Raw genomic sequence first — 12,457 nt, forward strand, 5'->3', positions numbered from 1 at the left:
TTAAAACATTTACATTTTTTTATTACCTTTAAAATAATTGTTGTCTTATATATTAACATTTTTTGTTTTTTTGGCCCACCCTAAAGTTCCAAGCTGGTGCCGGCCCACCTGACCATAAAGCTTTTTTTTTTTCTGGAAATAACTCAGTTTTGTGTTGTTTGGAATTTTACACACGTAATTAAAGAGATTTGGGTTTCACCCAAAAACGAAAATTCTGTCATCATTTACTCACCCTCCACTACTTAACACGCCCAGAGTGTCTTTCTTCCGATGAAAACAGAAGAACATATTCTGAAGAAAGCAGAAAACCTGCAACCATTGACTTCCACAGTAGTTTTTCCTACTTTGTTAAGCTGTCAATGTTTACAGGTTTTCAGCGTTCCTCAGATATCTTACTCCAGAGTTAAGCAGTGGTCGCCAGCCCATTTTTATTATCACTCTACTGGTAGATCCCTAAAATAACAGAAGAATAAGTACATGACATGCGTAGTCATCTAGCTCTTAATTTTCCTTGATCCAATTGCTGTTTTCAAAAGTTGATGTGCAAAATAGCATATTTCCACTGGCAATTTGGGAGCACAGTGTAGCAAGCTTTACCAGTACATTCATATGGAAGTTGAGTGTAAATGCCCATGCAGTGCTTTAAACTAGTGGTCCCCAACATTTTTATCACCTCAGACCGGTCAATGCTTGACAATTTTACTTTGGACCGAGGTGGTCTTGGTTTTAGGCGACCATCAACCATTTTTCTCATATAAACTGGTTAAATAATGATGTGATTTGAAACTGGTGATGTCTACAGGTGACTGTAATTATGATTTGATATGAAAACAGCATCCGAAAAAGGTCGAGTTCTTTAGGAGCAAAGAAGGGCCAAGGATCGCCAGTTTGACAACAAATATGTGAAGAAATTATTGCAATGTTTAAGAACAATGTTCCTCAAAGAAAGAGAAAAGGATATTTGGATTTTTCACCTTTAACAGTGCTGAACATCATGAAAACATTCAAGGAATCCGGAGGAATTTCAGTGCATAAAGGACAAGCTAAGCTGAACAACTGTGATCTCCGATCCTTCAGGCGACACTGCATCAAGAATTCGCCTTCATCTTTAAGCGATATCCCCACATGAGCTCAAGACTACTTGGGTAAACATTTGCAGAGTACCACAATAAGTAGTTACATCCACAAATGCAGTTAAAACTGTACTGTACCGAAAAGAAGCCCTATGTTAACAGTGTCCAGAAGCATCATCAACTTTTCTGGGCTTGGAGGCGTCTGGGATGAACCCTCACACAGTGAAAACATGAACTGTGGTCCCTAAAAGTGTTGTGATAAGGAATGGCAACATGACAAAGTGGTAAACGCTTTGCCGTTTTAACATCTGTCTACCAACTTAAAAAAAAATGTGTTACAAGAACCAAAAATTAGAAAACGTGTTTATTTTGAAAAACAATTATAAAAATCATGAGGAACACGTTAAATAATGTTTGTTGTATTGTCTGCATTAAAATACAACTCAAAGACATCGCTACTTTAATTTTTTTATTTGCGTTTTCCATACTGTCCCAACTTTGTCTGATTTGGGGTTGTAAAATCCACTGAAATAAAGAAACTCCAAATTATTTATAACCACTTGATAAGGTGAGTAAATAGTGATTAAATTTTCATTTCTGAGTAAACTATCCCTTTAAAGCACATTTATTGCCACATTGATGATTCGGAAAGGGTGTAATTGTCCAAATAATATATCATTTAATTTTGAAATATAAAGCATTTGTAAACCTAAAGATTTCTTCAAGCCTAGCCTCCTAGGGCTTGAGTGTCCACGTACGTGGACAGCACATTTTAGTTCTTAAGTGGTTATTTAAAATACTTTGAATGTTTTATTTTTTTTTACAGACATACAGTGTCATCCTACAACTGTATTGCAGCGTATGAAATGTCCAAAACACTGTTTTTAACTGTCCAAAATGAGGAAACATTTTTGTTTTTACTCTGTGATAGTTAAAACAATTCCAAAAAAATTCAGGAAAAAGTGTTTTAAGTAAATTGGGACCACAAGTTCACATATATGGACATCATTTATCTCTTAAAGTACATGATATCAAAATATAATACTTAGGTTTTATTCTAATTAGGTTTTTATAAGCCAAACTAGCAAAGAGAAATAAAAAATGCATGTAAAAAAAACAACTTGGGCCTTAAGAGGTTAGTGACAGAAAGAATGCACAATTCTGCATAATGACCCCCTCATAAACTCGATGAAGCAACTATCAAATTCCTCATTTCCCGTAACTTGTTCATTTCAGTCACACCCATCACCCCTGACACTTAAACCTGTGCTTCTGGCCTCTCTGCTCTGTGAGACGCAAGAGTGTTCATGTTTGACCATGTTTGCTCTAGGTCTGCTCATTTGTGTTGTGCTGAGAGCGCTTAGCGCTCGAGCTAAAGTGGTCACGAGCTTTAATGAGTGCAGCGAGTTTTTCTATCAAGGCACAGAACCAGCAGGGATGGATCAGAATGCTAAGAGAATCTGTCAGAAGGTAGAATACGGAGGGTTTTATTACGCTACACTGTACTCTGTTCCTCAAAGAATGCCTCTCTACAGCGCGTACACACTGGATCGTGACTGCACAACCACCACGGGGAGGGCAGACGTCTGGCATGTTGAGACTCAGGTGACTAAGCTCTTCAGTTTTGTTAACTGATATACTGGTGTTCGATTTGAGTGTCATTGCACACAATATAAAAACACATTACATGTTTTTGTGTGTTGATTGTATTGAATGTACTTTTTTATGTGTTGAATGTATTGTACACATTATCCAATATCAAGCTTCTGAAGCAGGTCGCACACCAGAAGCGTCGCGACACGGCGCGCACATGACAGTTTAAACTATCGCACACCAGACGCGCACATTCGAATGATATTTAACATGAAACTAATCAGATGGCGCTCTGTGGCGCGGCTGAAATTTGAACTGCGTCCTGAGTCGTGACTGGGCGCTGCCGACAGCCGCCGACTTGCGGCGTCGGTGTGTGTACCCTGATAGAAACCTATGTTTAGAATTCTAAAATGCATTGCGCTGTGCGGCACGCCGCCGAGCGGTGCTTCTAGTGTGCGAACTGCTTGAGATTTACTACGGTAGCTGTGTTTTCATTCAAAGATGCGAGTTAGATATGCGAAAAACTGGAATATCACATTTAATATTTGTGAAAGACGCTGTTACTATCCGATGATTTATAGATAAAAATGACCACTTCTTGATCAACTGGAGCAAATGTAGTTTTCTGTGGTAGGAGTAGACACTGAGCCTGTTTTCTTTCATGATAAATGAGTTGCACCTCTAGACAGAACGCAGTAAACACAATGTGGTGGCTTTTGGAGGCGTGAGGCGCTCTTTGGGAGCGCCGGCAGATGCTCAAGACAGTCCTGAGGGAATAATATAATAATAGTAATAATATTATATAATAATAAATATAGCTGCAAGCAGCAATTGCGGGGCCAAGCAATCCTGAGGCACCATTACAAAGAAGTCTCCATGAGCAGCAAGCTCTATAGGGCACTTTTTGTATCCAAAGTGCTTGAAAAAGTTGTAGCAGAGGAACCTATGGCTCATTGAGATATAAATTCTCTCTTAGATCCTAAGCAGTTTTGTTTTAGAAAAAAATATTAAACTGAGACAGCTTGCTTGTTACTTTTTAGAAACAATAAAGACAAATTTAAGTAAAGAGGAGGGTGGGAGAAGTCTTTCTTGATTTACGTAAGGCATTTGATACTGTTAACCATGATATTTTAATTAACAAATTAAACAATTACGATCTCTCAAAGCAAACACTAAATTGGATAAAATCGTACTTAGGTGATCGAAGTCAATGTGTTCAGGTTAGCAATTTGAAGTCTACCTTTAAACCAATTAAATTAGGAGTGTCTCAGGGATCTATTTTAGGACCTTTGCTTTTTAGCATTTATATAAATGATTTACTAGCTATATGCACTGATGCTGATTTATTAATGTACGCTGATGATGCTGTGCTTTACACTTATGGAAAAATCCAACAGAAGTTGCTAGTAAATTAACAAATGAAATGCAAAAGGTTTTTAAATGGCTGCAAAATTCAAATCTTACCTTAAATGTTGAAAAGACTGTATCCATGTGTTTCTCAAATAGGTGTACAGTTGGAAATGTTTTGGAATTTTTTTATTAATGGGCAAAGTATTAAAAATGTCACTGAATTCAAAATATTTAGGCATCATGTTGGACTCAAACCTTAATATTAAAACTCATATTAAAAAATTTGCTACCGTACTGAGATTCAATCTAAGAAATGTTAAACATATCAGAGATTCTCTGACGTATGAGGCCTCTGGTATGTATTTAAATACTATGATTGTTCCACATTTGTTGTACTGTATAATCAAGCTGGTCTCAGGCATGTAAATCATCTTTAACACCGTTGGAATCATTATACAAGAGAGCACTTAAAATTCATGATAAAAAGCCTCGGTTGTACCATCACTGCAATACCTTAAAAAACATAGTCTCTTAAGTTTTGATAATATTACTAAATAATCCAATATTTGTTTTGTTTTTAAAATGATTCACAATCTTTCTGCTCCATCGTTAAAAATTTTTTTAATTCCAAATCGGAGAAAACATCGCGAGTGACGCGTTCTATGGTAAGAGGGGAATGCATTGTCCCTAGACGTAATAGATTTTGGTCAATCCTCTTTTATTTATAAAGCCTCAAATCTATGGAATTCTCTCCCGACAGAAATAATCACATGTACAAATTATAAGAGGTTTTCACGCCTGACTAGGAGGTGGTTTTGTCCAATCAAATTTGTACACACTGAGTGAGATTTTTTTGAGTTGTCAGTGTTTCAGTTTATATGCGATTATGCTTAAATGTTTTAAACTGACTTTTTAATTAATTGGACTTTAATTGTTTAAATTTTAACCTGTCCTGGGACTGCAGGTGGAAATTAGCAATCCAGCTACAACCTGGCACAATGCATCTTTCCTCTTTGAGGTTTATGTAATCTTTGTGCATTGTCCCTGTTAAATAAATTTATTCATTCATTCATTCATTCATCAAGTGAAGCAATAAGTTCTGAATACATTTGAAGTTTATTTAACTGTAAATGTAAGCCAAAAAGCATGTTGAAGATGCATACCAATTTTTGTGGTAATACTTCAATGAGTTCGTAAAGTATAGCATTTTCGTTATTATGAAAGAATAATGAATGTCATTACTCTTGACCCATAGGTGGCGCCATCACCAAATTTTTAAGGTCTCTTTAATGGGATGTGGCAAAGTCACACCTAAAATTTGGTGTAAAAATTTTTAAGCATTGCAGAGATACAGCCTCAGATGTAGTTTGGCATCATGCCAGCACATTTGTCAGTGAGGTAAATAAAAATCTTTAATGCTGCGTTCACACCTGACGCGGAACGCGCGTCAAGCGCGAGTGATTTACATGTTAAGTCAATGCAAACGCGCGAATAGACATCCTGCGGCGCGATACGCGCGAATGGCGCAGCGCGTATGACGCAAACTGCGCGAATGGCGCGGGGCTAATTGAGCGTTTTGCGCGTTTGACGCGCTTAACGAGCGTTTCGCGCTAATCTCTCAAGTTCGAAAATCTGAACTTCAGCGTACATTCGCGCCGCGTTAACCAATCAGAAGCTTGCTCTTATGGGGCGTGATTGTGACGTAGAACCTGTTGTCTGTGTTCCGAGGGAATTCCTCCACCCTTCACCGACAACAGTTCATCAAACTCGGCTTGGCTCAGTCAAAAGCACCGCTGAAAGTCATCCAGGTTAAGTTTCTGGAGGAGTCTATGAGCTCACAGAGCTGGATGCACCTCTGAAAGGATGTAGTGGACTCAGACACGACCCTATACATATTGACGCTGTTTTTCAGTCTTCATAAAGCACATCAACACTGTTATTTTCTTAATAAAATCCATGTTAGCCATTTAGCTATGAAGCTAGAGTCTTCGGGCAGACAGAAGCCCTGCCCATCACGCGAATCCGCGTCTGTTCTGAAGTGAATTTGACACGCAAATGAAGCGGGGTTTGACGCGCGAATGAAGTGAGTAAACTCAAATGTTCACGCAACTATTTACGTGCGAATAGCGTGATTTATCCGCGCGTTCCGCGTCTGGTGTGAAGACAGCATGAGGCTATCGGCACAAATTCCTTAACTTTTTGTCATCACGGTTTAAAGAGTCAAATTTTGTGAAAATTGGACCAACGGTCTAAGAGGAGTTGGAAAAAGTACTTTTCAAATTAAATAAAGATGGCGGACTGGAAGTTTGGCGAAAGGTTATATCAATGTTTGCAGAATTATCCAAGGAATATAACAAAAGCAGTCCCATGACAATATAAAGTTATTAGTGATTTTCTAAATTTCTTTATAATTTTTGGTGATGCTCCAAAACGTTTTGAGCACGTTTAGGGCATGGTGTTGAAGATGCATACCAATATTTGTGTAAATACATCAATTTTAGCATTTTTTGACAAAATTCAATATGGCTGACGGCCAAAATGGCGAACATGGAAAAATTGGATATCAATCGACTTAGAATGGCTCTCTGAATGTAATGAGGCCAATATTGTGAAATTTGGTGACAGCGTTCATGGGATATAAGCCCAAAGAGCTGTTTTTAACGTCTCCTGACCAAAAGGTGGCGCTGCAATGAAACTGTGCAGGCAACCTCAGACCATAGTTGTCATAACACAGCAAGTTTGGCGCGAATAGAGTTAAGCGTTGCCGAGATATAGCCTCAAGGATGATTTTGTGTGCTTTTTGACGGACTAAATTTCACATTATTCGACAACGTTTTAAGTAATCGTCTTGATTTCCATAACTTTTGCCACCATGGTGTAAAGATGAACTAAGCCAATTTTGGTGAAAATTGGATGAACCGTCTTGGACGAGTTTTCAAAAAGTAGGTTTTACGAACAATTAAAAATAAAAAACGAAACCTTACGAATCTGTGTCTTCGTTTTCTTTTCGGCTTATTCCCTTTATTGATCTGGAGTTGCCACAGTGGCTCTGCAGTGACCAACACTTGTCAGGGAGCGCTGTCAGTATTTGTGGTCACACATTCAAGCAGATACTGTACACAATAAAAAGCCGCTAACTCCACCAATTCAGCACAGCCCTATAAAGGTGATTTACATTTCCTTTTTAAGTTAGCGCCGTAACTCATAGTGGATGCCTTGCGCATGCCTCGCACTTCTGCAATTTGTTTGTGTTGCTCTGCAATAACACTTCAGAACCACTAGCTGGCAGTGGAGTTTCTATGGTCCTCTGTGTCGAGCTTCTCGTGGGAGTTTCGTTTATACCAGAAATACCTGTAATGCTGCTTTACAGTACAAGTAGCTCAAAGCACATTTTGAGTCAGGAACAAGTGGACCTCAAACAACTTTAATCATAAAATAAACAAAACAAAAAGTTTCCATCTGGAGCTCCTCCACAGAGCTCGACAATTGTTAATCTTTAGCGTCAACCGGCTCGCTCCTCTCCTGCGGCTCTGTCAGAGTCACAGAGTCTGTGACTCTGTGAAGGCTACAGCGGACCATCTGCACCCACTTGACGTTGAAGTAAACTCTACTCCAAAAGCTCTTCTCTACTCCAAAGCATCAACACCAGGGCACCTCACTTTACTGATCCCCGACTTCAATAGCGCTCCTGCTCCCATCCGCTGTTCACTTTCAAGCACGACACATCTCCATCATCGGGTAACATGCCGGATCCGTTACCTCAATCTGTTTCGGGACATCGCAATTCACAAATTAAGCACTGATCGACACAAAACCCTGCTGATAAATCCTGACCACTGGATAAATCTTTGGAGCTGTCTTAAATAACTTGTAGAGTAATAATGATTCTTAGCGTTTAGAAATGTGATACTTTGCTCTTATACTTATGTTTGTAAGTAGGAGTAAATTTCATGAACTCTTGAGAAGCTTGATAAATTTGAAAAAGCAAAGTAGTAAAACATCAGTCTAACCAATTAACATGCCATTTCTTCTGTAGATTTCACAGCCTGGGTCCCGAACTGATCACATGGTTCGCGAGAGAGACTCCAATATCAACACTATTAAAGCAAAACAAGCCATCAGCGATGACTACACCGATACCGGGTATGATCGTGGACACCTGAACCCCAACAGCTTCCAGTGCGATGAAGGCCGTAAGGCGACATTCACTCTGACCAACGCCGCACCGATGGATGCGTGTTTCAACAGAATCCACTGGAAAAGTTGGGAGAGCACCACGAGAAGTTTGTTATTAAGCAAGCTTATCACTGATGGTTCCTCTGCAGAAGCCTACATTGTCACAGGTACGGTGCCCAGCGCAGATGTACGAATACCACAACGAGAAGTTTCCACTGACCCCGAAAGAGTGACAGTGCCCTCTCACATTTGGACGGCTGTCTGCTATAAACACCAGACAGATCCCAGAAAGTCTTTTTCGTTCAGCTATTTGGGAAAAAACCTTCCCGAAGGTGGAATAAGCCTGATGAGTGTCTCGAACCTGAACATTCAGCTCAGTCAACTCTACGGTCAACTCTCGGGAACTTCTCCGTTGATTAGTGTCTTTGCTGATGATTGTTTTGAAGACAATAATAAACTGAACAAGGTTCAGACTGCGTTTCAGAAATTAATCAATCTGGCAGCAAATCAAGTCGTTCAAATGAGCTCGAGCTCGCAGAACACGTATAACGCACTGCAGAACGCCGTCAGCGATTACAGCATACCTTCAAAGAAATTCAAAGTGAGTCAGATGACGGTAAAGCTAGCTTTTGACAGCTTGAGCACTTACTTCACCGTGGCAGAAGTACTGAAGACTCTTTATACAAGCAGTTGTCTTATAACTCGTGCCAAACCACTGGTAAGGAGGCTTGGAAAGAGGGATTTGTCTGATGAATCGTCAGATGCAGTTGAATGCTTGTTGGTGCCAGAGAAGCAGATTACTGCAGCTGATGGCTCGTCCTGCTTAACCATATATAAAACTCTTTACTGGTGTAATTGTTCCCCAAAACCAGGAGATGCTGTCAAGCCTTGCTGCACCTCGCCCTGTCTGTACCAGGCCAAACTTCGGGACTACAGGTGTTACAATGGCCAGTATCTGATCAGTTGTTCACCACAGTACTCCCTCATCACGGTTAACGGAGAGACCTGCAAGGATGAGCACCCATGCGCTACCTACGGCTATGACTACTACTGGTGCAGGACCACCTCTGACAAATGGGACTACTGCAGTCCTCCACTGTGGAACAGTAAGGCTGAAAATGGAAAGTACTGCCGCACCAACCACGCCTGTGCAAAATACGGTGAAAGCAAGCCGTGGTGCTACACAGACAACGAAGGCACTAGAGGCCACTGCTGTACTTCAGACGACTGCTACTCCGCTGTGAACGGCAAAACCTGCAGGCCTAATCACAAATGTAGCAACTACGGTAAAAAGTACCTCTGGTGCTACATTGATGATGACAACAACTGGGAGTATTGTTGCACAAAATGTAGTTACTAGTTGGTTAAAAATGCTTGGAGAGATTATGGCTAAAGCAGGACTTTCATGAACCTGGGAACTCTTTCTAACATAAAAAAAAATAAAAATAAAATCATCTTAACATTGATTTTTGTTATAATTGCATGTTTTAAAAAACGTTGTAAAAACATTATTTTACATTATTTTTACATTATTTACGGCTGTATACTAAAAAAACTTGTTTCTAACATAAAAACGAACCAATATCCTTAAATGGAAATCATCTTAAAATCGATTGTATTCACTTGTATGCATAAAAAAGCTCAATAAAAACATTATTAAGCAATTATTTGTGTCATTTATGACTGCATAGTAAAAACACTATACACTAAGGAATATTAAAGGAATTATCTATGCTCCTGCAAAACGTTTTGTATTTTTGCTTGGAATTTCCACCCCAAAAATGTTCAGTATTGTAGAAAAAAATGTTAAGATGATGCTATTATTACTTGGTGAAAAAAAGTACACTAAGTTGTATTGCAAATATATTTTTAATTTCAATAGTACATTGCAAGTATACTAACCAAAAGTTTACGTAATTTAAATGTATTAAATTTGTATTATTACTATATTTTTATATTTAACTTTTAACACACTTTAAAATAATTGTAATTGAGTAAATTTTCAAAAAATACATTTAAAAAAAGTCACTTTAATTAAATGATTACTTAATTTTTTTACAAGTGTATTTATTTAGCATTTCATGTTAATATATTGTAGTATTATGTTAACTATGCATTGAAAATGAATTTTAAATAAACAAAAGTTGTAAACTATTAAATTTTATAGTAGTATTAGTTTAATTTTTCTTTCATGCAATTCATCTACCCATTTAAAATTTATTTATAAACACACACACACACACACATATATATATATATATATATATATATATATATATATATATATATATGTATATATATATATATATGTGTGTGTGTGTGTGTGTGTAGCGCAGTGTTTGTTTTGTCCACAAGATGTCGCTATGACTCTGTTTTATTTAGGTATTTTGACGTTCCTTGTGTTGTTTGAGCCTCTTGGCATACCGTAATGTTGATAGCGCAGTGCGCTGTAATTTCCTTAGTTTGTGTTATCAACACTGATAGGTAAGACGTGTTCATGATCGTAGGATCCTTATCTTAAATACATCTTAGTTGTTAATGCTCAAAAGTTCTGTTTACCGAGGTATTTTGTGTAATAAATTGTTAAAGAGCAAATGCATAGTTATATAAAAAGTTAAAAGGTTGTTTTATTTTTTATTTTTGTTATAAAGTGATTAAGGGAATGTACGGCTCATGCAAAGCCATTGTGTTGCAGTATAAGTGGCAGTAGTTAATAATAATGAATGTTTTGTATTGAGATTTAACTGAGTTTGTTATCAACACTCTTCACTGCGTTTTTGCCGTGTTAGCCACAGTGCGTACCACTCGTCGTCGGAAGTGCCCCATGTCTATATCCTGTTGATTTGGGGGAATTAATAATGCCACCTTGTAATCATCCCCGTAAGCCATGACAAAGTAGTGCAAACCAAACTCTCGGAGCGCATACCTCATCTGAGGGATGTACGTAAGCATCCAGGTATATTGGTTCAACCCCTCGATGCCTCCCTGTTGCCCTTCCCAATGATAGGTTCCTTGACTCAAGGGTAAATAGAAGATTCCTTGTTCGTATGCAAGTTGTGTCTTGCGGAAAAAAGTTCTTTACCCTGTAAGCAGAGTCAAGAATGTCTGAGCATAGAGCACAGGTGTCAAACTTAGTTCCAAAAGGGCCGCAGCTCTGCACAGTTTAGTTCCAACCCTAATTAAACACACCTGATCAAACTAATTGAGTCCTTCAGGCTTGTTTGAAACCTACAGGTAAGTGTGTTGGAGCAGGGTTGGAACTAAACTGTGCAGGGCTTCTGCCCTCCAGGAACTCAGTTTGACACCCCTGGCATAGAGGTTCTACAGTCTCGTGTCTGAAATTCCCACACCACCCGGATACATCAAAGTTAATGTATAGGACTCTCTAGTCCTTGCACAGTGATGTGAGATGTCTGAAAGAGTAAAGGCGTTTCACCAAAGATAAATTGTCGAGTGTCATCGCCTGATCTTCAAAGTATTGGTTCAGCAGGTGTTTAACGTTCTCTTCTTGTACACATCCCCGATACCGATCCTGATATGTCTTACAACCAAAGGGCCTACCCTCCACTTTAAGCTCTTTCTCTTTAGGGACTAACTTGACAGCCAGGTAATTCAAGACATCCTCCATGTCGTCAGAAGACTGCTGGTACTGTTGGAGGTATCCTCTTATATTCAGCTCCTCTTCACTATGCAGTAGGTGCACTAAAAGGAGGCGAGTTTCCTTCCAGTCTACAACACGAGCTACATTCTCGAGGTAGTATGCTATGGCTGGGTTTCTCATCACAGACAGAGCTTTGTCTTTCAAGTATTGTGTGTAGTGCGACAAATAGTCCATTTCCTGGATCTTCTCCAAGTTTATGTACACATACATGTCGCTGGACACTGCCCTATACTTTCTAGTCAGGGCAGGAGTTTTAGGATCACGACCAAAACTATAGGCCTCAGTAAGAATTCGAGGTGTGCCTTCCTCAAACGTAACCAGGGGCCATTTGCCATGCTTTATAATATGTTTCCGAATTAATTGTTCGAGTGCAAGATTCCGGGTCATTTGGATGGCATAATAATTGACCTCTGTAGACACCGTTGCGCGTTCTTTAGCCTTGGCAGCTGTTGCTTCAATATCTATTAATGAATGACCCGGAATCTTTATCAACCCTGCCAGCTCATGTCGCAGAGGTGTGCTTGCTGCTCTAAGGACCGACTCTATACTGCCACCATAGTAGTAGTATCCGGAGGCCTCTAAATCTGCTGAGATGTTGTTCCGA

At 39.0% G+C, this 12,457-nt stretch overlaps 1 protein-coding gene across 1 annotated transcript; it reads left to right on the top strand.

Annotated features, from left to right (window-relative positions):
* Positions 1–2,389: 2,389 nt before the first annotated feature.
* On the top strand, positions 2,390–9,552 carry si:ch211-165i18.2. Its single transcript, NM_001128396.1, is given in 2 exon segments — positions 2,390–2,678; positions 8,053–9,552. Coding segments are annotated over 2 exon segments (1,788 nt in total). The 5' UTR covers position 2,390.
* Positions 9,553–12,457: the final 2,905 nt, after the last annotated feature.

Source organism: Danio rerio, chromosome 4 (assembly GCF_049306965.1).
Source record: "Danio rerio strain Tuebingen ecotype United States chromosome 4, GRCz12tu, whole genome shotgun sequence".
Lineage (NCBI taxonomy): Eukaryota > Metazoa > Chordata > Actinopteri > Cypriniformes > Danionidae > Danio > Danio rerio.